General features: G+C 38.1%; 1 protein-coding gene across 1 annotated transcript in view; it reads left to right on the forward strand.

The window, feature by feature from the left end:
- The window catches only part of DOCK9 (dedicator of cytokinesis 9), a 359,630-nt gene that overhangs the window by 328,988 nt on the left and 4,217 nt on the right, over positions 1 to 26,425 (forward strand). Inside the window, exons 45-51 of the mRNA XM_027854137.1 lie at positions 9,783 to 9,905; positions 11,160 to 11,273; positions 12,908 to 13,054; positions 15,543 to 15,753; positions 21,411 to 21,601; positions 24,383 to 24,483; positions 25,708 to 25,846. Coding sequence (XP_027709938.1) covers positions 9,783 to 9,905; positions 11,160 to 11,273; positions 12,908 to 13,054; positions 15,543 to 15,753; positions 21,411 to 21,601; positions 24,383 to 24,483; positions 25,708 to 25,846 — 1,026 coding nt within the window. The remainder of the gene's footprint in view (positions 1 to 9,782; positions 9,906 to 11,159; positions 11,274 to 12,907; positions 13,055 to 15,542; positions 15,754 to 21,410; positions 21,602 to 24,382; positions 24,484 to 25,707; positions 25,847 to 26,425) is intronic.

Genomic DNA, 26,425 nt, shown 5'->3' on the forward strand with positions numbered 1-26,425 from the left:
AAACCTTGTTCAGGGGCAGCTGGGTGTCACAGTGGATAGAGCACCAGCCCTGACGTCAAAAGGACCTGAGTTCAAATCTAGCCTCAGACATGTAACACTCACTAGCTGTGTGACTCTGGGCAAGTCACTTTACCCCAATTACCTCACCAAAACAAACAAAAAAATAAAGTTTAAAACAAACAAACCATGTTCAATCGTCTCAGTTATGTCTAAGTCTTCATGACTCCATTTGGGGATTTTCTTGGCAAGTATACTGGAGTAGTTTGCCATTTTCTTCTCCAACTCATTGTACAGATGAGGAAACTGAAGCAAACAGCTTAAGTAACTTGCCCAGGGTCACCTAGTTAGTAAGTGTCTGAGACCAGATTTGAACTTAGGCTCCAGGCCCAGTACTCTATCCATTTCACCACCCAACTGCCCATCTTAAACTTGGTGATCAGCAATAAAATAATAAATGTAGGAGCCAATAAGTAAAATTTTGAATATGTTCATCTAGTTGACATAATAAAATGGAATCATTCCTGTAGGCTTATGAATTGGTAAGCATGAAAATTAAGAGATCATTATGAGGTCCTTGAGGAGAAGAACTGTCTTTTACCTGTCTTTATATGCCTAGCACTTAGCACAGTACCTAGCACCAGTAGGTGCTTTAATAAATCCTTATCGACTGACTGAGATCAATTTGAAGTAACAAAGTGAATGAAAATTTTGAGCTACTATCAATAAACTAAGGATCAAGGATATTTTTAATCACTAATTATCCAGAAGATGAGTTTGCCTACTTTGTTTTTAAAGCATAAAATTAGTTAATCTTTAACAGAGTCCAGAGTGCATGTAATTCTGAAGTGGTTAGGATATAATATACAGTGGAATTATAGAGGACTTAGCAAAAGATAAAAGCATCAAAAGTGAAACTTCAAGAACTTTGGAAACTTCAGCATCTGTACAGAAGGAGGCAGAGAAGCCCACATGTCTCCTGTTTTACAGTACTTTTATCTGACTATCAGAGTTTTTCAGGAAACAGTGACTTTCATTATGAAAGGTGATTATCTTTGCCAGATGTTGCTTGATTATGGAAAAGCTGAAGTGAAAAGATGCACATGATTTGCTGGAAATAATTGCTAGTATAATTTTTACTGCCAGATGCAATTAAGTACATAAATTGGTCCCCTCAAGAGGTTCCAAAGGAACTATCTAAAAAAAATAGACTCATCTCTGATAGAAGGCAAGCCTCAACTGGATTTATGGAGAGTAAATTTCTTTGCTCATGACTCTGGTCTAAAGGAGAGAACCCTTCTCTTCTCTTGGATTAGCAAAAGGGATGCCTCCTTTCATTGGTTTGGAAAGGAAATAATGACTTCTTTCCCCAGACAGGGCATAGAAAAATCATTAAGCTATGACTATTCCTAGGTCACCTAGATAATACAATGAGTAGAATACTGGGCTTGGAGTCAGGGTAGACTTGAGTTCAAATGTGACTTCAGACCGTTATGTTGTATGACCTTGGCAAGTCACTTAACTTCTATTTGCCTCAGTTTCCTCAACTGTAAAATGGGCATTAATAATAGCACCTACTTCTCAGGGTGGTTGTTAGGATCAAATGAGAGATTTGTAAAGCTCTTAGTGCAGTGCCTAGTACATAGTAGATGCTATACAAATGCTAGCTATTATTAGTATTGTTATTATTACTATTCCAGGGGCAGCTCGGTGGTGCAGTGAATAGAGCTCTGGCCTTGGAGTCAGGAGGACCTGAGTTCAAATCCAGCCTCAGACACTTAACACTTGCTAGCTATGTGACCCTGAGCAAGTCACTTAACCCCAATCGCCTCACCAAAAAAAAAAAAAAAATTATTACTCTTTCAGTAGTTCCGCAAAGGCAGACCTCTAGTGGGATACAGTCATTATCATGAGGTGCTTCACTGTTTTATTTGTAATTTCTAAAATCCTTCCTCCAAAAAATCATTCCTTGGATCAATTTGAATTTGTCTTTCATCTCTCGGTTCTCCCTTCTCAATTTGTTTATGAAGTCAGTTGTCTAAGCATTTGAAAATTGTACCTTTCGGTCTGCCTTGCACACATATAGCGAGCTCTCCACAAATATTTGTGGATGAACTTCTGTGCATGAACTTCTGACTCTTTCTTCTGACCAAGAACAGCTTCTGGGCAATTGGATGTAAATTGTTGTTATGTTACAAAATCATTATGAAGCATACTGTCCAATTCAGTTCAACTTCTTGCGGATGTCCTCTATGCCAGGCACTAGACATGCAGAGACAAGAATAAGAAAGTCTCAGCCCTCAAGGAACTTACATACTACAGGTACTTTATAAAATAGATTAATCGTGAATTGTCCCTGGCCTCTGGAAGCTGGCATTTAGTTAAAAAACTGAAGAGCTAGAGGTAGAAGGAAACTTTAGAGGCCATTTAGTTCTACCCCTGTCATTTTACAGATGAGGGTCTGAAACTCGGAGGAAGGGGCGGGTCTTACCCAAGATCACTCACATAGTAAGGCGCAGAGCTGGGATTTGAGACCGTGTTCTGTGATCTCAAGTACAGTGCTTTCTGCACCACGCCACAGTCTCACTTCAGAACACATTATAGGGGGACTCCCTCCACTGATGCATATCAGTGACTGTCTGTAATTTGTAGTGTTAGAGAGTTGCCTGGTGTCTTTAGAGGTTACGTTTCTTACAGGTGATCACCCAGCTGATATGTGTCCAAGGCCTCGGGGAGGACCTGAGCTGAGCCCTGAAGGGGCGTAACGACTCCAACAATGATGGCACTTACATGAGTAGCGTTTGTACAGTTCTTTAGGTTTTCAAGTGTCAGTCTTATTCTAGCTTCACAGTAACCCTATGAAGCAGGTTATGATCCTTTCTGTTTTATAATGAAGAAACAGAATCTCAGAGGGGGTCAAATGTCTCATCTGTGGTCACTCGGCTAGGAATGGCTGGAGACAGATTTTGAACTCGGACACATGGCATGGTGGAGGGGGCATCAGACTTGGAATCGAGCAGACTTGGGTTCAAATCCTGCCTTGGACACTGTATGACCCTGGGCAAGCCACTTTAGCTCTCCCTGTGCCTCAGTTGTCCCATCTGTAAAATGAGAGGGTTGGATTTGATGGCTGCTCAGGTCCCTTCCAGCTCTAAATCTATGATCCTATTAACTCCATGTCATGATGAGACATCACAGAGCTGCCACTCTTATGGAATTGACATTCTGTCCTGAGTTAACGATTATTTGGGTGCCAGTGTTATCTTACTGCACCGTATTGTTTAAGCCCCTTGAGTATAGAATGACGACTCGTTTTAACTCATAGTTTAAACATCCGTATGAATCCTGTCCTGGAGCAAGCAGCAACAATTGCAATGTAGTTAGTGACTTTTTAAAAATAATCATTTCCCCTGGGAATGTTATATTTCCATTGACACAGGAATGCCTTGACTATGCGGTTATTTCCCAAACTAAATTATAAACTCCAATAGGAGAGAGACATATCTTCTCTAAATTACAATGCCTTGGTCTCCCTTTGCACAGGAACACTAGTAAGGCTGAGAATATTCAGTAAATATGTGACTGAATGTATTAGCAGATCTGTGGAGTCATATAATAGGCATTATATTTGGAGTTAAAGCATTTAAGTTGAAAACTCAACTCTGTTACTTACTAGCTATATAAACTTGCACAAATCACTTGACCAGTACTCACTTAGCTTGGTACATAGTAGACACTTAAAAAATACTAGTTGACTGACAAACTAAATGCTAGTTGACTAAAGACCTCACAGAGCCTCAGTTCCCTCAACTCTGTCATCTGTGAAATGGGGATAAAGAGGCTCACAATTATCCACCTCTCAGGATTGTTGAAGGTGGTATTTTTTTTTTGACAGTCAATAAGTGTTTATTTTTTTAATTTAATTTAAATTTATTTTAATTTATGAACAATCACTTTCATAAGCTTTTGAGTTTTAAATTTTTCTTCCCCTCTGTCCCCACTTCCCTCCCCAAGACGGCTCATAATCTGATATAGGCTATATATGCACATTCCTATTAAACATATTTTCACATTAGTGATGTTGTAAGGAAGAATTAGAACCAATGGGAGGAACCACAAAAAAAAAGAAAACAAAACAAAACAGAAGGAAAAAAATAGCAAATAGCGTGCTTCAATCTGCATTCAAACTCCATAGTTCTTTCTTTGGATGTGGATAGCATTTTCCATCATGAGACCTTTGGAGATGTCATAGATCCTTGCATTGCTGAGAAGGGCTAAGTCTAAAGTTAGTCATCACATAACATGACTGTTACAGTGTTCGACGTTCTCCTAGTTCTGTTCATTAAAGGTTCTTTCTAAAGTATAAATGACATATATAAAGATAAGTTGTTATTGCTAAAAATAAAGCCATTAAAGCAGAGTTCAATCAATTTTAATTCAATAAGTATTTAGTCAACATCTGTTGACCTCAGAGCAAGTGCTGGGTCAGATACAAATCTTAGAAAATACATAGGCCCTGTCCTCATGGATCTTACTCTTTCATAAGAGAATGGACACATATGCAGATAAATATAGTATACAACAGTGGTGTCAACCTCAAATAGAAAGGGATCCCTGGGAGCCTCGTACTGACTTAGAAAGCCACAAATTAACAATTATCTATGTAGTTTTTTTTATTTATGTTGTTACATATTTCTCAATTCTATTTTAATCTGCTTCAGGCCACACTCGGGAGTTTTGTGGGCTAGTTGCACTCTAGTTTGACACCTCTAGTCTAGACACAAATGCATAAGAAGCACAAGCAGAGTATGATTGGGATTGGAGGCGAAGTCGTTGCACCTGTTAGAAGAAAAAAAGAAATGTAATAATTTACTGCTTGACAGCCTTGATAAATTCAACATGGATATGGAATTTTAGTTCTGAAAGGGACCTTAGAAATCACTCAGACAAATGTTTTATTTTATAGCTGTAACTGAAGGCCAGAGAGAATATATGATTTACTTAATGTCATAAGTGACTTATCTAGTGAAAAGAGCACTGATTTTGGAGTCCAAGAACCTGGGTTTGAATTCCAAATCTGTTATTTACTATCCCTGTGATATGGGGCAAGTCACCTATCTCCTACAAGCCATGGTTTCTTCACCTGTAAGATGAAGGTGTTGGATTAGATCATTTCTAAGATCCCTTCTAATTCTTATTCCTATAATCCACATATCTAATTAGTGGTAAAGTCGAGATCAGAACCCAGGACTTCTTATTTCCAGTCCCATACTTTTTCCTTCATAACTTCAGAATCTCCCAGGGGAAGAGGCCTCCCCGGACAGGTAGCATACTATTGTTTGTTTGTTTTTTTCCTCTTTAAATATTTTATTTTTCCCCCACTTATGATAGCGTACTTTTGTGATGGTGGGGATGGGGGAGTAGATGGGAGACCAAGTTTCAACAGATTACTTTTTTTTTTTTGGGGCTAGGCAATGGGGTTAAGTGACTTGCCCAAGGTCACACAGCTAGTAAGTGTTATGTGTCTGAGGCCACATTTGAACTCAGTTCCTCCTGAATCCAGGGCCAGTGCTCTATCCACTGTGCCACCTAGCTGCTCCCTTCAACAGATTACTTGAAGTAGGAAATCATGTCTCATTTTTTTGTCCTAGCACAGGGCCCTCTGCACAGGGTAGACAGTAATGAAATATTTATTGGATAAGTGATCAAATCCAGGCCTGCTTTAAATACATCTGAAGGACTGCCATTCCAGGCCGTCAGTAAATGAATAATTATAGAAGTCACTTTTAGATTGTCATATACCACTGACTTTGGAATGAAATATGACATTAGCCAACTTGAAGAGGCATATACACGGGGCAGTGGGATTCTTTTCATAAGTGAGGACTGTAATATATTGTATGCCCCTACTTACTCAAAGAGGTAATTCCCTATCCCAAGGCATTTAACAGCCAACCAAGGAAAGGGTCAGCCACTTATTAAAGCTTTAGCAAATGATTGTTGACATTTTTATAGCACTTTAACGTTTGCAAAGCATTTTATGTGTGCTATCTCATTTAACTCTGAGAACATCCGTGTCTAGGGCACCCATTTTATAGGTGAGGTTAAAAGTAGTCAAGTGACTTGCCCGTGGTCTTATAGTATTGAAATCAGAATTCAAACCCGAGTCTTCCCAATTCCAAGGCCAGTGCTCTCTGTATTCTCTTTGTTGGCTCTCAAGGCCAGTAGCCTTCTATACCATGTTGCTAAAAATATATAAATACGTAAAAATATATAGAGAGAAATATATAGGAAGAGATCTCCATACTAACAGTGGTAGATCACTTGTTTCATTCTTCTACTTTTCTTTGAACTTCATTCAGCTTTTTCATAGTCAGGTGGGAACAAGGCATATCTGGTCGTGGTGTAACCTTCACTTATAAAGATTTCGTAAAACAGAATCTATAAGAAAATATGCTGAACCTAAATATGCACAGTAATGCATCTTTTTTTTTTTTTTTTTGTTAAGGAACTCTGTTGGTTGCACAGTTTTTGGTTGCTATGTGTATATGGCTTCTTTGCCCTCATTAGTTAATGGGTATTATAATAAAAACCATTAGACATCTGGTTCTCTTTTTATAAGCATTGATCCCAGAGTTCAGTCATACACATAGCAATTTTATGATTTGTATGCCTCAAGGACGTCACAAAAGTAGAGGCTATCTTGCCCTGGGCAGCGTTTTTTATAAAACCGATGTTTTTAGAAAAAATTAAAAATGCACAACAGACTTTATTTCCTACCACTTGAAAAGCAATTACTTCAAATCAGTAGATAAGAATAGTTAAGTCTGGAAAACAAATATGTGAAAAGGAATAATTCTTTTTAAAAATCTCAAAATGAAAGACAAATGCTTGTTGAAATAAGGCGAAAATGTCCTAGTATAGACTGGAAGCCCAGAACACTACTGTTACTGTTTTAACTAGATATGGTAGTAGCCTATTACTGGTTGTAGCTGCTAGTTTCTCCTCAGTAATATAATGGGGAAAGAAAGCTTGAAGCATGGATAAATAATACATAATAAATATTTATTATAAATTTATTATAAATAATAAATGTGTGGAAAGGATCTGAAGTCCCTAGTAGACTACCAACTCAATACAAGTCAGTCAGTCAATAAACTTTTATTAAGCACCTACTGTATGTGAAGTATTGTGCTAATCATTGGAGACACAAAGGCAGAAAGAAGTCCCTGCTTTCAAGCAGCTCACAGTCCAATGGAGGATACAACAAGTTAGCAACTATGTATGAACCAGGTTTATATGTTAAGTACGTACATATATATGTTATTAGGGTTAGGGCTTAGGGTTATGTGTGTGTATAAATATGTATTATTATATATGTATTATGTGTATATATACAGATACATGTATACACATACATACATAGATAGTATATATATGTACATATACATATGTATATAGTGTAAAATGGAGATGACAAAGGGAAAACACTAGAATTGTGGGAGACTGGGAAAGACTTCTTGTAGAAGGTGGGTTTTGAAGGAAGCCAGGGAAGCCAAAAGAAGGAGATGAAGAAGAAGACAATTTCAAACATGACGACGGCTAGTAAAAATGCCTAGAGTTGAGAGATGGAGTATCTTATGTGAGAAACAGCAAAGAGGTTGGTGTCACTGGATTACAGAATATGAGGGTGGGGTTGGAGGGTATGAGATGTCAATCAGTCAGAAAGATAGGATGAGGAACCCAAAGGAGCTAATTTGATCTTGAGTTGCATCAGAAGTGTTTGGTCATGTCCAACTCTTCGTGACCCCATTTGGGTTTTTCTTGGCAAAGATACTGGAAGTGCTTTGCCATTTCCTTCTCCAACTCATTTTATAGATGAGGAAACTGAAGCCAACAGGGCTAAGGGACTTGACCAGGGTCACACAGCTAGTAAGTATCTGAGTCTAGATTTGAACTCCGGTCTTCCTGACACCAGGACGGGCACTCTATCCACTGAGCCACCTAGCTGCCCTAGGAGTAATGTACCTTCTAGGAATAGGGAGGTGATAATCCCACTGAACCTGCCCTTGTTCTCTCCTGGAATATTGTGTTCAGTTCTGGACACCATGGTTTAGCTGGAGAGGGTCCAGGGGAGTTGCCAGGATGCTGAAAGACCTTGAGTTCATGACAAAGGGGGAATGGTTGAAGGAATTGAGAACATTTAGCTTGGAGAAAAGCCTTGAAAAGGGGGGCAGGTAGGGAGGGGACATGATAGCTGTGTTCAAGTATTAGAAGAACAGTCATGTATAGGAGTGAATATACTTGTTCCCAGGATCAAATGAGATAATATTTTTAGAGCTCTTAGCACGGTGCCTATAGCAGACACTTAATAAATACATAGTCTCTTCCTTCTCTCACTCATTTGGCCTCATAGGACAGAACCTGGAGCAGTGGATAGAAATTACAAAGAGGCCACCCTTTGTCGTTTTATTAATTTCGGGAAACCCCTCTCTGTGTCCACCAATCCAGATTTTTCAAGCAGCTGATCTATTATTTGAAGTCTTAAGGATAAATAATATGTATGTAGTGCTTTAAGGTCAGAAAAACATTTTACAAATATCTCATTTTATCTTCATAACAACCCTGGGAGGAAGGTGCTATTTTTGTCCCCATTAGGAAGTATCTGAGGCTAGACATGAGCTCAGGTCTTCTCTGACTCCAGATCCAGTACTCTGTCCACCTAGTAGCCTCTTAGAGAATTACTTAAGGCATTGAGAAGTTAAATGACTTGCCCAGGGTCACACAGCTAGTATGTAAAGGAGGCAAGCATAAAACCCAATTCTTCATGACTTCAAGGCCTGCCCCTTAGGCACTTGTGTTGGCTCTTAACTTACGGACTTCTGCTTCCTTATTATTAGTGGATCATTCTTGCTGTTTTCTCCCATTGCTGCTTCATTATAAAGTTATCTTTAACATCTGTTGAGGCTGTTTACACTAACTCTCCATATGATTATAGTCCCATTTGATCTTAACAGGAAGTCAGTTTTCTTTTTTTGAAAGTAGTAGATATCCTACCAGATTCATTCATTGTAGATGAAGTAGAGGAAGGGAAACATCTTGTAATAAATAAAATGCTTTATAAACTTTGGAAAAGTAGATGGGTTGATAGACAGAGCATTTATTAAACAGTCACCATGTGCCAGCATTGTGCTAAGTACTGAGGACACAGATACAAGTCCCTGCCCTCTGAGGGCTTCTGTTCTAATGGGGAAGACAACCCATCAAGAGAAGCTGGAAGGGAAGGTGGGATGGCATTTTTTGGAGCTGGCCTTAAGTGGCATGGAGGCCCGAGTCTCTCCAAGGTAAAGGCTCACCTGTCAGAGCCAGGGGACCCAAGAGCAGAGTACAGGTTACTGGTAGGGAAGGAGGAAGAGGTTATGGTCCAAGAAAGCCAGGAAGTGGTGGTGGATACCTGGCCCCCAGCAAGGGGTGATTTTAGTAGTCTCTGTGGAAAATATAAATGACAGTTTTGTTTCCTTCCCTCGATACTCGTGGCCATCACACATAGCTAATTCTGAGCTTTGTTACTTAACTCCTTATATTGTTTGCAAAGCACCTGATGGTACTTAAAAAAATGTTCCCTGAAAGAAGATGGTGGACTAACTTTAAACCAGGAAGGAAACCTTAATGTACTTAACGTTACTGTTAAGTTAACACTACTGCACTGTTCAGCTTATACTTCTCTATAAATTATTTCACCGGTAATTGCGTTATCTTTCCATTATATTTTCTTCTGCATTTAGGACGTGTTGATGGAATTGCTAGAACAGTGTGCAGATGGACTCTGGAAGGCCGAACGCTATGAGCTGATTGCTGACATCTATAAACTCATAATTCCCATTTATGAAAAACGCAGAGATTTTGAGGTATCTTATTTTGGGTTTTCTACTTTTCACAGTATTTGTCAGACAAACTTCCTTGTTTTGCTTCTACATCATTTTGAAGTTTTCTCAGAAATAAAGTCACTTTCTGATTTTCCTCTCTTTTTCTAAAAAAATTAAAAAATGGAAATGAGATTGTTGTGCTGTCTAAAGTTTTGAATACAAGAGGCTCTTAAACAGGTGAAAATAAATTAGTTTGCTGAAATTGGGGACCATATAGTCAACTCTCAGTTATCCACACCACTGGAGGAGATCAGCAACATGGAAAATCCAAAATGGCAGCTAATTTAAATATAGATTTATTTTACTTTGGAAGGTGGTTTTGTTCTTGTATTTGAATATGGATGCTTTGGATTTTGGAGAATTCATAACAAAATAATGAAACTACATTATGAAGATCTGCAGGGTTCTGGAAGAGTTAGAGCAGGGGTTTGGCAGCACCCTTGTATAACACGTGGGACGAAGAGGGCACCCAGACTTTTCAGTGGAGACTTAATTGCTACCTCTATCTCCTTGTCTTCTGCCATTTGCAAAAATTAACATCTCTGTCTTCACTGCTGGCAATAGTCAGCATGTATATAAACACCTACTACATTTATTAAGGAAGTGGGTTAAGTAACTTGCCCAGGGTCACACAGCTAGTAAGTGAGGTCAAATTTGAACTTCTTAACTTCAGACCCAGCACTCTATCCACTCTGTGCCACCTCGCTGCCATATTTAGCTTACACAAGCTAATCCTTTGTACAGGAATTGGAAATTAGTATGCAGTATGTCACTTTTAAATTTCCCAAAGAAGTTGACTTGATAAAACTAATATTTTATTTACTTACCTATAAGGTCATTTTTTTTTCCAATTAGTAAGCAAATAGAGGTCTGGTCATTTCTTTTGTAATCTACTGCAAATCTCATGAGAAAAGGAGATTGGTTTTCTGTTTGAAAGGTATCCAGTTGTCAGTGTTTTAGCTTAATTTGATTTTCTTTTATGAAATTCTGTTTTTAAAAATAGCTTTGCAGGGAGGAGCCCTTAGTTTGCTTTCAAAAACTGAGGCGACTCATTTATTCTCAACTTATATTGTCATTTTGGTTTATTTGTATTTTTTGAAAGAAGAATTTGAAAGTAATTTTTTTAGGAGAAGAAGGCTAAAAGGAGAGGTTTTTTCTTTTTATATTTAATATTGTGTGGGAACTTGAATCCACAGTTTACAAGTATAAAGAAACTGTTCTCTTCTGTATTTCTAGAGACTAGCTCATCTATATGACACTCTCCATCGAGCATACAGCAAAGTCACGGAAGTTATGCATACAGGCAAGAGACTTCTGGGGACTTATTTCAGAGTGGCATTCTTTGGACAGGTGAGCATAACCTGTCCTTTCTAAAAATGATATTAAGTACTATAAAAATGTTTACACAATTATATTTTGCACCTGATTCTGTTTCATGCATTATAAATTCTATCTATGATGCAGTCTTCTTTGATCTGTGAAATTTAACATTTGGTATAATTCTGATCTTCCTCAGTAAACTTTCTGCTTTTTTTCTTCCTGTCTTTTCTTTTATTACTTTCTTAAGGCAGCGGTAAGTTCTTCCTACGTAAGACATTCGTAAGAATGTTTATTGAGCGGCATCTTTGGTGCTTCTGTGTGGTTTGCCAGTTGCCTTTTCAAACCTGTATGTATATCTATCTAGTCATCACAGCTCCAAACAATAACATTTGATTCCATTTACAGAAACAAATCACTGTCTCCTATACATCTGTATTGCATGTTTTAAACCAAAAATTAAGAATTTCTGGCTGCCCTTGTGTACATGGCATCTTCACCTTTTTTGTAATATAATATCTCCACAGTATATTGACCATTATAATATTTCAGAGAGCCCACGAGGAAGGGTTCTTTTTCATTTAACTTGAGTTTTAACCTACAAGTATCTAACATTATTACATTGTATAAACTGTCATCCATGTATTTAGGAAGTGTGCATTCCTATGAGCAGTATATAACCTTCAATTTATTCTGTTGTCTTTCACAACTTTATAGCAATACCAGTTTACAGACACTGAGACAGATGTGGAGGTAATTACAGTAAATGCTTATGAAGCAAGTGATGTAGTCAAATGACTGCATTTCAACCCCTAGTTTGATGTGGATATTTTTGTTCAGTCTAGCCTGCCTTGTTTTGTTTTGAATGTGTTCTGCGTTCTTTCTGTTTTGTCTGTTTTATCTTAGGACAGGGATTTTTTTAACTCATTATTTCAAATATTAACTGATATTTGGCTTTTAAAATTTTCATCCTGTTTCACTTCTCATGCCATATTGTTGAATTCAGCCAAGATCAAATCTAAAACAGATGCTAACTGGAGATAACATGACTGTATCTTGGTATTGCACTCACAGACTTAAATACTTTCGAAATTAGTTGTATATAATAGAATTGGCATGTTTCCTTTATAACATATTTGCCCTTCTCCAGACCTAGGTTTTTTTTTTAATTATATTATAAAATCTAGTGTAAATAGAATAGATTGGGCCATTTTTGCAAGTCATCTGGGAAACTGCCTTTAGCAGACAATGGCACCATTTTTGGATGAAGGCCAGTCTTGGGAATGTGAAACAGGGATGAACCTAGCCCCTCCAGCTCAATGAGAAAACAAGAGTCCTGATTCCCAGACCTTTAATTACACTCAAGCACGTGATGACAGAATCCTCAAATATGTTTGCAAGTTTGTGTTCTTTCTTCATCTTTGCATCCTTTCTCTACCCAGACTTTTCTATTTTTCACATTTTTTTTTCTTCCCTTCAGGAAGCATATCTGTATAAGGTTTTATTTTTTTTGAGTTGTTAATTTTTGTTTTGAATTCTAACAACAAATGTTGAAAGTGCTGTTTGTAAAACATAAAAAAAAAAACCCCAAAACCACTGTCTGGATTATTATAGGCCAGAGCTATTGGTGTGCTGGAAACAGTCCTAATTTTACTTTTTCCTCACAGGGATTCTTTGAAGATGAAGATGGAAAGGAGTACATTTACAAAGAACCTAAACTGACACCTTTATCAGAAATCTCTCAGAGACTACTAAAGCTTTACTCAGACAAATTTGGTTCTGAAAATGTCAAAATGATCCAAGATTCTGGCAAGGTATGAGCACATGTGGATGATTTTGATAGCACTGTTGATTTTGTTTCATTTTTGCTTGAAACGAAACTGGTATCTTGTAAGATTTCAACATCTCTAGCCTGTAGTTTAGAAAATACCAATTTTCTGTCTATATTTTTAGTTTCTGTTTCTAGAGACTAGCTTCTCTTATTCTCTTCTCGAGACACATGTTTACCCTGAATGTTCAACCCCTAAAACCACCATCTCCAACTAGATGTACTTGTATTGCCTAAAACTTACCTGGGAAAAGATAAAACTCCTATTCTTCTCATACTAAAATCTTACTATTCAATTTGACAGATATTTACTAAGTACTTTCTGTGTATTAGGTGTGCCCACTGTCATCAGTGACAGCCATCTTCTTTGTTGATCATCTTGCTTATTACAGATAAGTTTGAAATCATGCTTGATATGTTCTTACTCTTCCAACCCCTCCTTTCTAACAAGTTCATTGCCAATTTATTAAAAACAATGCCAAAAAAAAGATAATGCCATAGATCTTAGGAATAATATTCCCAACATCAAAGCTGTTACATTGGTCTCAGTTAACGGATTACCCAAGCCATTGTAACCTTATTTTTCAAGGTTCTCCCCCATTTTTCTACTTCCTTTTTCAATCAATATACAATACCTCTAAAGGAACAAGCCAAACTCATCTCTTCACCCAGGCAACCCTTTTCCAATCCTTCCAATATCATATCCTACCTAAACATGTCAGTCAGTGGGTTGGTTTAATATATATATATGAACTGGAAAAGAAATGAGACTGATATGGCAAAAATAGGCAAATAAATGCTTCTTTTTCAAATCTGAGTAAGGAAATTTCATAATGAACAAAATTGTACATAATTTTTCTCTTATAACATAAACAATTTTGCAGCTTGCCCAGCAAAAACTTGAGATACATCCTTTAGGAACACCTATGACAATTATAACCATGGGATCTAAAGAGATCTCCAACAAAGAGCATAGCAAAAGAGGAACATGAAACCCATCACTGTGCCTAGGGGATATACAAAGAGTTGTGAGGCAGGGCATGGATAATGATTTAGCAGAGGAGACTGAGAAGGAATGGTCAGGCAGGTAGGAGGAGAACCAACACAGAGTAGTGTCACAAAAACTCAAACAAAGAATTATCCTGAGAGTGGTCAGCAATGTCACCTGTTTCAGAAGGGCCAATAAAGAAGAGGACTGAGAAGGGATGATTAGATCCAGTAATTTAGAGGTCACTGGTAGCTTTTGTAGAGCACCGTTTCCAAATGGGGCAGTTGGGTTGGAAGGTAGGTTGCAAGCGGTGGAGGAGAATAAGTAGAGGAAGTAAGGATGAACAACTTTTTTCTATAAATTTAGTGGTGAGAAGCTGGAGAGTTATGGGTTAATTACTTGACGGGGTGATAGGATCCAATGAGGGTTTTTTAAGAATGGGAGAGACCTAACCATGTTTGTAAATTGTAAGAAGTGCAAGTACATCAGAGACTAAAGGAAAGGAGTAGAGAATGGGCAGTGATGTCCAGAAGTTTGAGGATGTATAATAGTGGACAGTTCCTGTTTTCTCAGTGGGATATGAGGAAAGGTCATCTGCTAAAGAGGGAAAATGTGTGAGCATATTAAAAACTAATCTAATTTTTAAAAGTCATACAATATACCAAGAAGTAATGGCTTTGGTTTTTATAGTTAATTGGATTATTTTAATTCCCTGGTTTTATGTAATATCTTTCTTCCTTAAAAGTTCAATTCATAGTTGTCTTTTAAAATTGTCTTTTAATCTCCACATTGTATCTGTGAATAGGGGAATTGTTCATTAGCACTTACTTGAGTCCATTAAACCTGTGCTTTTCACATTCACTATTCTGTTTTGTTCTTGTACTGTTACAATTACTGACATTTTCTACCTGTTTCCCCAACCTCCCACTCTCTCCTTTCCTTCACCCCCTTACCCAGACATGTTCTCTTTTCTCTTGGCACAGAAGGTAAAAAGTGCCTTAAATACAATGAAAACTTATCAAAAATGATTCAGAAACATTTAATGAGACATCCTTTATTTTCTCTTAAAATTACCTAGCTTTAATTTCTTATCAGCTTTTAGGTTTAGCTTGTGTGTGTGTGTTTATTTATGCACACACACATACATGTATACATATATACATAAATATATGTGTGTATGTGTATGTATATACATATATATCTTTTAAATATATCTTTTGTAGAAGTATGCTAGTTTCTGAAGTTTAATTACTAAATTACATGATAATGAGAACCAGGACCGTCGCAACTCAGCATTTCCTCTTTTTAATAATTGGGTGGTTATAATGGGGAAGCTATGAATTTTATGCTTGGACTTAAAACACTGTTACTAAGCTAAATGTTTACTTTCCACGACAAATCTATAAAGGTCATTTCAGGGGAAGGGAAAAGTAATTATTCTCCCTTCAATATTTTCTACCTTCCTTTTTTCTTTTTTCATTTAAAGGTCAACCCTAAGGATTTGGATTCAAAGTATGCCTATATCCAAGTGACACATGTAATCCCATTCTTTGATGAAAAGGAATTGCAAGAAAGGAAAACTGATTTTGAAAGAACTCATAATATCCGCCGTTTCATGTTTGAAATGCCCTTTACTCAGAGTGGTAAGCGACAGGGTGGAGTTGAAGAACAATGTAAACGACGTACAATATTGACAGGTATGGATTTTCCATTATTACCTTGGAACTATTTAGTTTAGGTTGCAAGGGAGTAAAGACAATATTGTGCTTTTTTCTTAGTTTTTCATTGGAACCAGATGTTGACCAATGACACTTAGAAAAGAGACTTTCTGAAACAACTGATGCATTAGGGTTTGAAGGAACCCTAGGACTACTTAGGGTTATCAGTTTAGAGTTGAGAGGAATATTACAGTTTATCAATTCATCTTCAGTTTGAAGATGAAGAACCTGAGTGCTCAGAGAGAATGAAGTGACTTTGACTTACAGTAAGTGGCCGTGCCAGAATTTGAACCCAAGCCTTTGTGTTCCAGAATTGGCAGTTTCCATAATACCACACTGTCCAACTAGTACAGGAACCCCCTTCATCTCCCTGAGAACATATACATGCCATTGGATTTGTCAGATATACCCAAAAGTAACCTGTAGCTAAGACTTGGAGCAGCTAAGATCCAAGAGTGGGATAGAGAGTGGATAGTGCTGGGCCTGGAGTCAGAAAGACCTGAGTTCAAATATGGCCTCAGATACTTACTAGCTGTGTGATCCTGGGCAAGTCACTTAACCCTGTTTGCTTCCGTTTCCTTATTTGTAAAATGAGTTGCAGAAGAAAATGGCAAACCACTCCAGTACCTTTGCCAAGAAAACCCCAGATGGCATCATGGAGAGTTGGACACAGTTGAAATGACTGAACTATAATAACAAGTGTACAAGATACTGCACTAGGCATAATTTCACATATGCTCAAAATCCTTTGGCTAATTGTAAAATAAATTTATTGATTAGGCATTTACTGATCTAATCATTTAAGATATAATGAAGAGAGAAACTATTGTGTGTAAGATCAAAACTAGGATGTTCTATCACTGTGCTTTCTAATGGTCTTTATGGTGTAGTAAGTCCCATAGTTTAATTTAGATTTGTTTGGGTTTTATGTGCTTGAGAGAGGGAGATTTGATTTCTTTAGAATGAATGAATGAATTTTTCACCAAAGTATAACTTAGCTTGGCGCTCTGGGTGAATCCTTATTCTGTATTCACATATAGCACTTTAATTAATTATATAAAAGCCTTTCAATTTTCCATCCTAAATCCTAACCTAGGCTTTACTCTTCTCTAGTGAAGCTTCTATTTATCATTCCTGGGCCACCAAGGGACTTGTCAAGTAGAGAAGCAAATGAAAGAGACTTATTTACCTCTGATGTGGTTTGTTTTTATACTAACCCCGCTCTGGGTAAAATGAGTCAAAATATCAAATAAGAAAGTACGTGAATTTCTTGGTTGCCATTGACTGAATTCATTCCATTTGCCCTGTGAAGTTTTCTTTCCCTGGGGAAAAAAGACTTCGTGGAATTCACAGGTTTGTGTTGACAAAGGTCTGCAAGCAGTAGTGAAGGAAAAGAAGATGAAAACCTCTGAAGGGACAGAGAGACAGAGGATCTCGAAGCTGGCAACACAATGTATTTATTGCCTTTCACCCTCAATGGAAAGATGCTTAAAGGGATGAAAATCATTAACCGGTTTTATGAATGCTTTGAATCCCTGTTGAACAATTATAGCTGCAGTGATATCTAGAGTTTGTAGAATGCTTGTCTCCAAAGGGTCAGTGCACAGTGATTTTTATTTTTAGTTTTTAGTCTAGCTAATCTTCAGCAGCTAATGATGAGGAAAACCAATGAATTCATGAGTGAATGAATCAGAAAGTACTTAAGGGCCTTCTATGTGCCAGGCACTGTGCCAGGTGGTAGTGATTCAAATAACACATACAAATAATACAAATAAAGTAAACAGTCTTTGTCCTTGAGCTTACATTCTAATAGGAGAAAATGGCACATATGGAGAGGTGGTAGTAAGGGAAGGGATTTTTTTTGGTCTGGGGAATCACATAAATGGTGAGTAAAATCAGCATGTAGTAGATTACTGTGTCCTTGCTGTATGCAGTGATAATATTGATTTGATTACTCTTGCTTCGTTGGAAGCTGGGAGACATGTGGTGGTGAGGAAACTAGGAGCAGCTAAGTGGTACTTAGATATGCATAGGGTACCAAGCCTGGAGTTAGGAAGCCATGAATTCAAATCTAGCTTTAGATACTTCCTAGCTGTGTGACCCTGGGCATGTCACTTTATAGCTATTTGCCTCAGTTTCCTCAACTGTAAAATGAGGATAATAATAGCACCTACCTCCCAGGGTTGTTGTGAGGATCCAATATGAAGCCCTTAACATGGTGCCTTGCTCATAATAGGCAGATAAAAATGCTTATTTTGTTTTGATTATATGAAGCATAGTCTGAGGATAGCTAAAAATAGTGGATACAGGTGAGTTTACACTCTCCTACTTCCCACTCAAGACAGCTTAGACCTGAGGCAGAGTTCCAGAGTTGAGTGCATTGATTCATATGGTCACTAGGGTTGGTCCAGAGGTTCTAGGTAGGGAGAGAAGGGGACCACAAGAAGGCAGATGGAAAGGTGTCTCTGAGTTTGCATCTGGCCAAGGAGGGAGGCATAGACTTTCCAGGTCAAGTGTAGAGGAGGCAAGCCATTCCAGGTGGGGAAGTTACATTCTGTCTCTAAATGTGTGTAGAGCTAAAATGGTATAAAAAGGAGAGCAGTTGACATCAGGACAGGGTCTTAGACAACAGGGTAGAATCAGAAATGTAACCAAACTCATCTACCTTCACTCGCTCTGTATTATATTATAAACTAGTATAGCATGTAGAGCACTGAACTCAGAGTCAGGAGACCTGGATTCAGATTCTGCCTCAGAGCCTTACTAGTGGTATGATCAGGAACAAGTAACTTAATTTCCCTGAGCCTAAGTTTCCTTAGTTCTAAAATGGAACTGATAATACACTACCTATCTCACAAGGTTTTTGTGAGGAAAGCATTCTATAAACCTTAAAGTACTATAGAAATGATGGTTATTATTATCATTATTAACATTTATTTTTTTTTAAAAAAGCATTTATTGAGCACCTTTTGTATGCAGGAGCACTCTGCTAGACACTGGACAAGATCCCAAGTGTAAGTTAGAAACAGTCCTGGCCCTCATGAGACTTACAGTCTTGTAGGGGTATATAGCACAAATAACCTTAGTACTTACAACTTGTTTATTGTGAGAATCAAAGGTATGCAAGGTGCTTTACAGGCCTTAAAACACTAGATAAACATCAGCTCTTGTTATCATTGTTAATTTAACTGTTGTTGTTTGTCCTTCAGAGGACCGGGACTTCAGGGAATTGATGCCATGACATGCAAGTGAATTGGATTTAAGTGAGGGAGGGCTCTGCAAAGTCACCAGCCTCACTTTGTCCTCTGGAGCCATCTGGGTCCAGTGGCCAGATGAAGATCAGGATGACTGGAGACAGCCCTCCTTAATTTAACTAGAGTAATTTGTAACACCACAGCTCCGAGGGACACCATTTAGATTTTAAGCATAATTCTAACATAGTCTTTTGTGGGGATTTAGGAAGAAGGGTGCCAGGCTTATTATAAAATAACCCATCTTCTCAGACTTGGTGTTTGTACCTGATGTTAAATAACCATATCAGAATAGCCTATTTCAAGAAATGTCCCATTCCTTTTACGATAATAATGACCTCCCCCACCCTCATTGAAATAATGAGAAATTTCTTTTGCTTTAAAATTTTTTTTCCATAATTAGAGTATCTAATTCTATATGTAAATAGACTCTTCCTTTCTTCCACGTTACTATAGCAACCACAGAAATGCATGCCTTGCCAGGAAATCTTTGTTAAGCAGAATTACTACATTGGGAAAGGTCTTGGGGGAGGGGAGGTCTCCATGGAAATTATCAACTAACAGCATTTTTCAGCTACAGCTGCAGCTACTATAGCTGCTCAAGCATTTTTATTTTTCATTCTACAAGGAAACAGTTCACTAATGAGTCAAAGTCAGAATTTTTGATTCTTCCATTAAAATGCATCATTCATGGATTTTGGCATGGGGAACATTATGTGAAGGACTGTAGTTTGTTCTATTATAACAGAAATACCCTATAGTCATCCAAGAGGGGGATCAGAAGTAATGGCTGTCCATATCTTTCAGCCTGCACTAATGGGACAGCAAAAGGAGGAATTTTTTCCTTCAAAACAGAGTATATGAGAAAAAAAAATGTGTGTTGCGTTATAGAAGGGGTGCAAGTCTACAAAGAGAAACTAGGTGATACAGTTCCCAATATACTGCTGTCTGACTTGTGTTTTAGCCTTCTCTGTTGGGGGAAGGAGGAGAATACTTCACTGTGCCAGGCTTGACCTCGCTCTTCACGCAGTCCTTTTAATATTAATTAAATACCCATGCTATGCTTGTCACTACAAGCTTACAATCATGGATCTCCTCCTTATACACATGCTATGTTCCAAGCCTATTTTCTGTCAACGGTACATAACATTCCATGCCCCATCTCCAATTATTTTATATTTTTTGTACCATCCCTCATCTTTTCTCACCTAACACATAGCTACTTAATAAATTGAGTTGTTATACGGAAGGCTATGTGATCCTTGTCTGTGTGTTGTACATGCTATTTCATTTGATCCCTGCAACAACATTGTGTTAGGGTCTGAGGCAGGATTTGAATTCAGCTCTTTCTTATTCCAAATCTAGTGTGGTCTTAACCTACCATGCCACCTAGCTTCCTCCAGTTACAAGATACCATAAAACCATTTTGTATTTTTGTCTTCTTCATTGGTCATTGTCAAAGACACTGACTCAGTGTTCTTTCTTAGAGAAGCTTAATTTACATAAAATAATCCCAACATTGGGGTGGCCAGAAGAATCCCAAATCTCCTCAGCTGAGGACATTGGGTTTTGGGGGTTTTTTGGTCAAGTATAGAGACTTCCTAAGATGGAAGATTATAAAAGAAATCACCTGACAAAGCAGAATTTTTTGGTGGAGGGAAAGACGAACCCATAGAAAGCATGGAATAAGACAGAACAAAGCGAGATCCTGCTAAGAGATGAGACTGAAAAGGGAACAAAACAGAATAGATCTATCAGCGTTTCTACTGGGATCTCTTCTCATTGATGATATAAGAACTGCCGCATTTGCAAATGAATGTGGGGATAGCAGCTGATTTCTGTCCTAGAATGCAATTTTAAAGACATTCACAGATATTCAAGATATTTAAAAGAAGTGAAGATTCCAAAGGATAGAAAAAAAATTGTGAATAGTATTAATAGCAGTAACAAAAATGAAATGGTGACCAAAAAAAGTCAGTAACTACTAAACCATGTGTTTTCTTCTCCATGTCTAAAATTTTCTTGAGAATAATCTTTGCATGAGTTAAAGGTAATTTCTGATGAAAACGCAAAAAGGGAATAGTTGAGTGTAAAGGCTACTTAGTCCACATCAACCCTATGAGTTAGGTGATTCAGATGGTATTATTCCCATTTTACAGATAAAGAAAGCAAAGAAAGGCAGTGACTTTGCCTAGTTACAGTAATTTAGTGGTAGAGTTATTGGGAGTGAGGAAAAGGGATTAGAACCCGTACTTTTGAAAGCTGTTAAAGCTCTAAACTGCACTAAGACTTTTGGGACAACCTTGTATTATAAAGATAGTGGATGTGTTTTGGTAAAGTCAGGAAAACTCGGTAACTCTGTGTGATCTGTTTCTCTTCCATCAGCAATCCACTGTTTCCCTTATGTGAAGAAGCGCATTCCTGTGATGTACCAGCATCATACGGATCTGAATCCCATTGAAGTGGCCATTGATGAGATGAGTAAGAAGGTGGCTGAGCTCAGGCAGTTGTGTGCCTCCACCGAAGTAGACATGATCAAACTTCAGTTAAAGCTACAGGGCAGTGTCAGCGTTCAGGTGAGAGTACAGCTTGCCTTATTTTAAATGTCTGCAATGAAAGGAAAGAGAAGGTGCTTTCTCTTAATCTTTGCAAGAAAAAAAATACCACATATATCCATTCAAGTACACACCAGTATGTATACAGATGCATGTGCATGCTCATGTGTGTGAAGAGGGGACACACACACACACACACACACACACACACACACACAGGGAAGAGGACAGCACAGAACCTTGGGGTCAGCTGGGGAAGGTAGATGGGCTGCCAGCTTTGGAGAATTCCCAATTTAAATCCTGTCCTAAGAAAATAATGTATATATGAAATGAGTGAAGGAAAAGCATTTATTAAGTCCTTACTATGTTTGAAGCATCCTACTAGGCATTGGGAATTCAAATAGAAAAAAGAAAGACCAGCCCCTTTTCTCAAGGAACTCACCTGCAGGTCAGATTGAAAGTCCTGGTGGTCCCACAGTGGTATAGGCATACACAAATGAACTGCTCTACTCTGTGTGGTTTTTATTTATTTTATGAGGAAGGGATCCTGGATCCCATTTAACTAAAAGAATCAAGGCTCTAATCTAAACGCAATGTAGTAAACTTGTTCTTGTTAGGGAGGAAAGCAAGGAAGTCACTTACAAAGGTATAATGACTGTTCTTAAAAGTTCCAGTGATGACACCGTCACTTCCCAGTACACCAGTCCCCTGTCATAGAATCCTTCCTTGTAGCCAGGAAAAAATGGTTCAGTAAAAACCAATTAATATAGCAACCATATCTGACAGCATATGCAGCATTCAACACCCATAGCATCACACTCAGCTCTATCAGTAGGAGAGTTCTCTCTCTCAAATGCATCTATGATCTCATTCACTTCGAAGCCCTTTGAGCAATGTAGTTTCCAACTCATCTATGCCTGCCATGTTTGGAGACTTGTCCGTATTCTGTCCACTGTACATAAGTTTTACACAAAAGGTCTCCACGAGGTCTTGGAGACCTTCCTCACTTTCTTCTGACACCAGGAGGATCAGTCTGTCAAAAAAGTATATATAAGTGCCTACTATGTGCTATTCACTGTGCCAGCCACTAGAGATACAAATCCGAAGAATGAAACAATCCCTACTCTCAAGAAACACTCAGGCTATCCACCAGTCATTTCTCTTCCTCACTGGGTGATCAGTCAGTTTTGTCTTCCTGTCTTACCTTCCTGCCTTGATAGCATCTCTTACCCCTGTTCTTCTTTGTGGCTAAATTCTTTGAGAAAGCCACTTAGTCATTGGTGCCTCTCACTCTCTTTTTTTAACTCACTGCATTCTAATTTCTGACCTCATCATTCAACTAAAACTGCTACTCTAATCGCCTTTTCTCAATCCTTAGCCTTCTTGACTTTTCTGGAGCCTTTAACACTAAAGGACACCTTCCTGATACTTTCTTCTCTGGCTTTTTGTGATGTATTCTCTCCCAGTTCTTCTCCTGCTTGTCAGACCACTCCCTCTCAGTCTCCTTTTCTGGATCTTCATCCAGATCAGGCATGCTGTAGGGGCACCTTCTCTTCTCTCTCTATACTATTTCATTTGGTAATCTCCTCAGCTCCCATGGATTCAGCTCTTAATCTGTGCTGATAACTCTCAAATCTGCCTATATAACCTCTCTCCTCACCTCCAGTTTCTCATCCCCAGATGCCTGTTGAACATTTTGAACTCTGTTACTATTTAATATGTTTAGGATTGAATTCATTTTCTTTCCTCACAAGCAATCCCCTCTTCACAATGCCTGGGGATACAAAAAGAGGCAAAAATTTGTGTTTTGATATGACCAAATGCATAAAACCCAGGGCCTCACTGCCATTATCTTTTTCATATCCTTCCCCTTTTTTCTTATTATCTGTTTGGTTACAGTGCTTACTTCTTCCCTTTATCTCTAAACCAATCACAATTTTCTTTAACTTTAGATTCCTGCTAGGTTCAAAAAACAATCATGTGTCATTGTTTAACAGACAAAAAAAGAATCTTCACTTTCCAGAAAAGCCGTTTCAATTTCTCCTAGGAATACGAAAAATTTATATGTCAAAACAAGTTAGCAATTAACTATGACAAATATTCCAGCCATATGTATGATTCTGTGATTATGGCATCTGGCCAGGTTTTTTTATCTGGTGAAAAACAAAGCCAGTGATAACAGGAACTATACTGATTATTGTAATTATAGCCTAGAAGCAGATAGGGAACAGAAGGAAGGTCAGTCATGCAGTATGGGCATCTGTAACAGAATTACTGCTGTCCAGCTGAGGAATTATCTTAAGGGCAAAAGATACAGGGAAAGTATGAAGTGCTTCTACATTTACTTGAAAGCTTCCTGAAATGCTTAGCTTGACTCGAGAAGGAAGGATTAAGTGATGAAAATGGTGAAATCAGTTTTCTGCTGAGTCTACCAAAATAATGGCTAGGCTGGGAACACAGAAAATAGATTTTGCCCGTTGATCTCTTAAGCTGATGCCAACATTTCACTGAAGTGCTTCGCGAGATTGCTGTTTTCCAGCACACAGCAGTTTACGGTATCTTCTTGACCCTTCACTCCAAATTACTCTGATACTATATCTTAAAATGATGATAGCTCACATATATAATACTTTACAAATTACTACACTGGGTGAGCTTCTGAGAAATGTCTCTCTGCAGTTAGAAGCTTGACATGAAATCTGAATTATTTGTGTAGCACTTTGAATGGTGTCATGGGGAAAATGATAAGTTCTCACAGTAATTTGTCTTATTAATTTAGAATGCACTGTTCTTTTTACGTAGGTTAATGCTGGCCCTCTCGCATATGCCCGAGCTTTCTTAGATGACTCAAGTACCAAAAGATATGCTGACAATAAAGTAAAGCTCTTGAAGGAAGTTTTCAGGTAAAATCACAAAATTTTCAGGTTTAAAGAAAGATTGTATTGATTTTGTTTTTTGTTTTTATAACAAGAAAAAACAGTTAAGCAAAACCAACCAACACAGCCCCTGTCTCACAGATATGCACCATTCCGTGCCTGTAGTTTACAACCTTTCTACCAGCCGTAGCAGAAAGGCGGTATAATGGATTGGGTCTTGGATCTGGAGTCAAGAAGGGAAATGGAAAGGAATAAGCATTTATAGAGTGCCTACTTTGTGCTAGGCATTATGCTAAGTGCTTTACAGATATTATCTTGTTTGTTCCTTGTAACAACCTTACAAGATAATTGGTATTTTTTTTCCTCATTTTGCAATTGAGAAAACTGAGGCTGCAGGATGTTAAGTCACTTGTCTAGGGTCACACAGTTAGTAAGTGTCTTGAGTACAGATTTGAACTCAGGCAGCTGGATGGTTCAGTGGTTAGAGCACTGGACCTGGAGTCAAGAAGACCTGAGTTCAAATCCTGCCTTGACACTTATTATATGTGTGACCCTGGGTAAGTCAACTAATCTCTGTTTGTCTCTGGAGAAGGAAATGGCACACCATTCCAGTGTCCTTGCCAAGAAAATACCATGGCCAGTATTGACATGATATGGTCCATGGGGTCATGAAGAACAGGACGTGGCTATATGACAACAACAAAATGTACTGGGGAAGGAAATGGCCAACCACTCCAGTATCTTTGCCAAGACCATCCCAAATGGGGTCACGAAGAGTAGGACACGACTGAAAAACTACTGAAGGACAACCTCCTGATTCAGGAAGGTCTTAATTCAAATACCAGCTCAGACAATTCATAGCTCTGTCACCCTGGGCCAAGCCACTTAAAATTCCTCAGCCTCTAATGGGGATAATAATAGCACCTTCCTCAGAGGGTTTTTGTAGGATAAAATGAGATAATATTTTTTCAAGTACTTGGCAGACCTTAACGTGATGGATGTTATTAGTCCTGTAGACTCAAGATCGATTATTACTGATTATTATCTGAATTTATCTGAACTCTAATGCTTTTCAAATTCTAATTCTAATGTTTTTCTTCCGTAATACTCAGTGGTACTTAGAACTTGCTTCTCTTGCAAAATATCACTGCATTACTAGAAAGCCATGCAGGGTCAGATATTGACGGTGAAAGAAAAGTATGCATCTGACCTCCCTGTCTGCTTCTAAAACCATCTCCTTCCCAATTTCAGGCAATTTGTTGAAGCTTGTGGTCAAGCTCTAGCAGTAAACGAACGTCTTATTAAGGAAGACCAAATAGAATATCAGGAAGAAATGAAGGCTAACTATCGGGAAATGGCAAAAGAGCTTTCGGAAATCATGCACGAACAGGTAAGTGTCAAATCCTAATTGTGGAAGATCCAGGGAAGTGATCTTCAGGATGAATCAATGACTTCTGCTTCTGGGTCCACACCAGGCTTGCCTAGACTTCCCACATTTTGTCTGGTGCTTTTCCTTCTAAAGGATAGAAGGATTTCATATTTTTGCTCTCCTGTCACCAAAGAACATAACTCTTTTTGAAGGCCCTCCTTGCTAAGTGAGATCACGGTCAAATTGCCCATTGGTTGTAGTATAAAGTAGACCTGGGAAAGCAGTGCCCAGGTTTTCAGTCTCTAGAAGGTGCCTTCCTCATTAGCCTCCATCCCTCCTATGGGAATTCTTTTAAGTCATTTTGCCACTATAAATTTGACCTAAAATACTTAACGCGTGCCTTCCTTATAAGCACTTTTATTCATCAGTTCTCCAGAATTTAAAACACTGACTAATTTGGATTAAATAAGTATAATATGCAATTATCATTCACTTTTTTTATGTTCTGTGGATATGTAGATTTTTAAGTTTGTATTAGTTTAAAACTAATATGGATGACCATCTTACAAATTTATTTCTTATTTGCATCATAATTAATGT

The sequence above is a fragment of the Vombatus ursinus genome, unplaced genomic scaffold, assembly GCF_900497805.2.
Source record: "Vombatus ursinus unplaced genomic scaffold, bare-nosed wombat genome assembly UNPS02010304.1, whole genome shotgun sequence".
NCBI lineage: Eukaryota > Metazoa > Chordata > Mammalia > Diprotodontia > Vombatidae > Vombatus > Vombatus ursinus.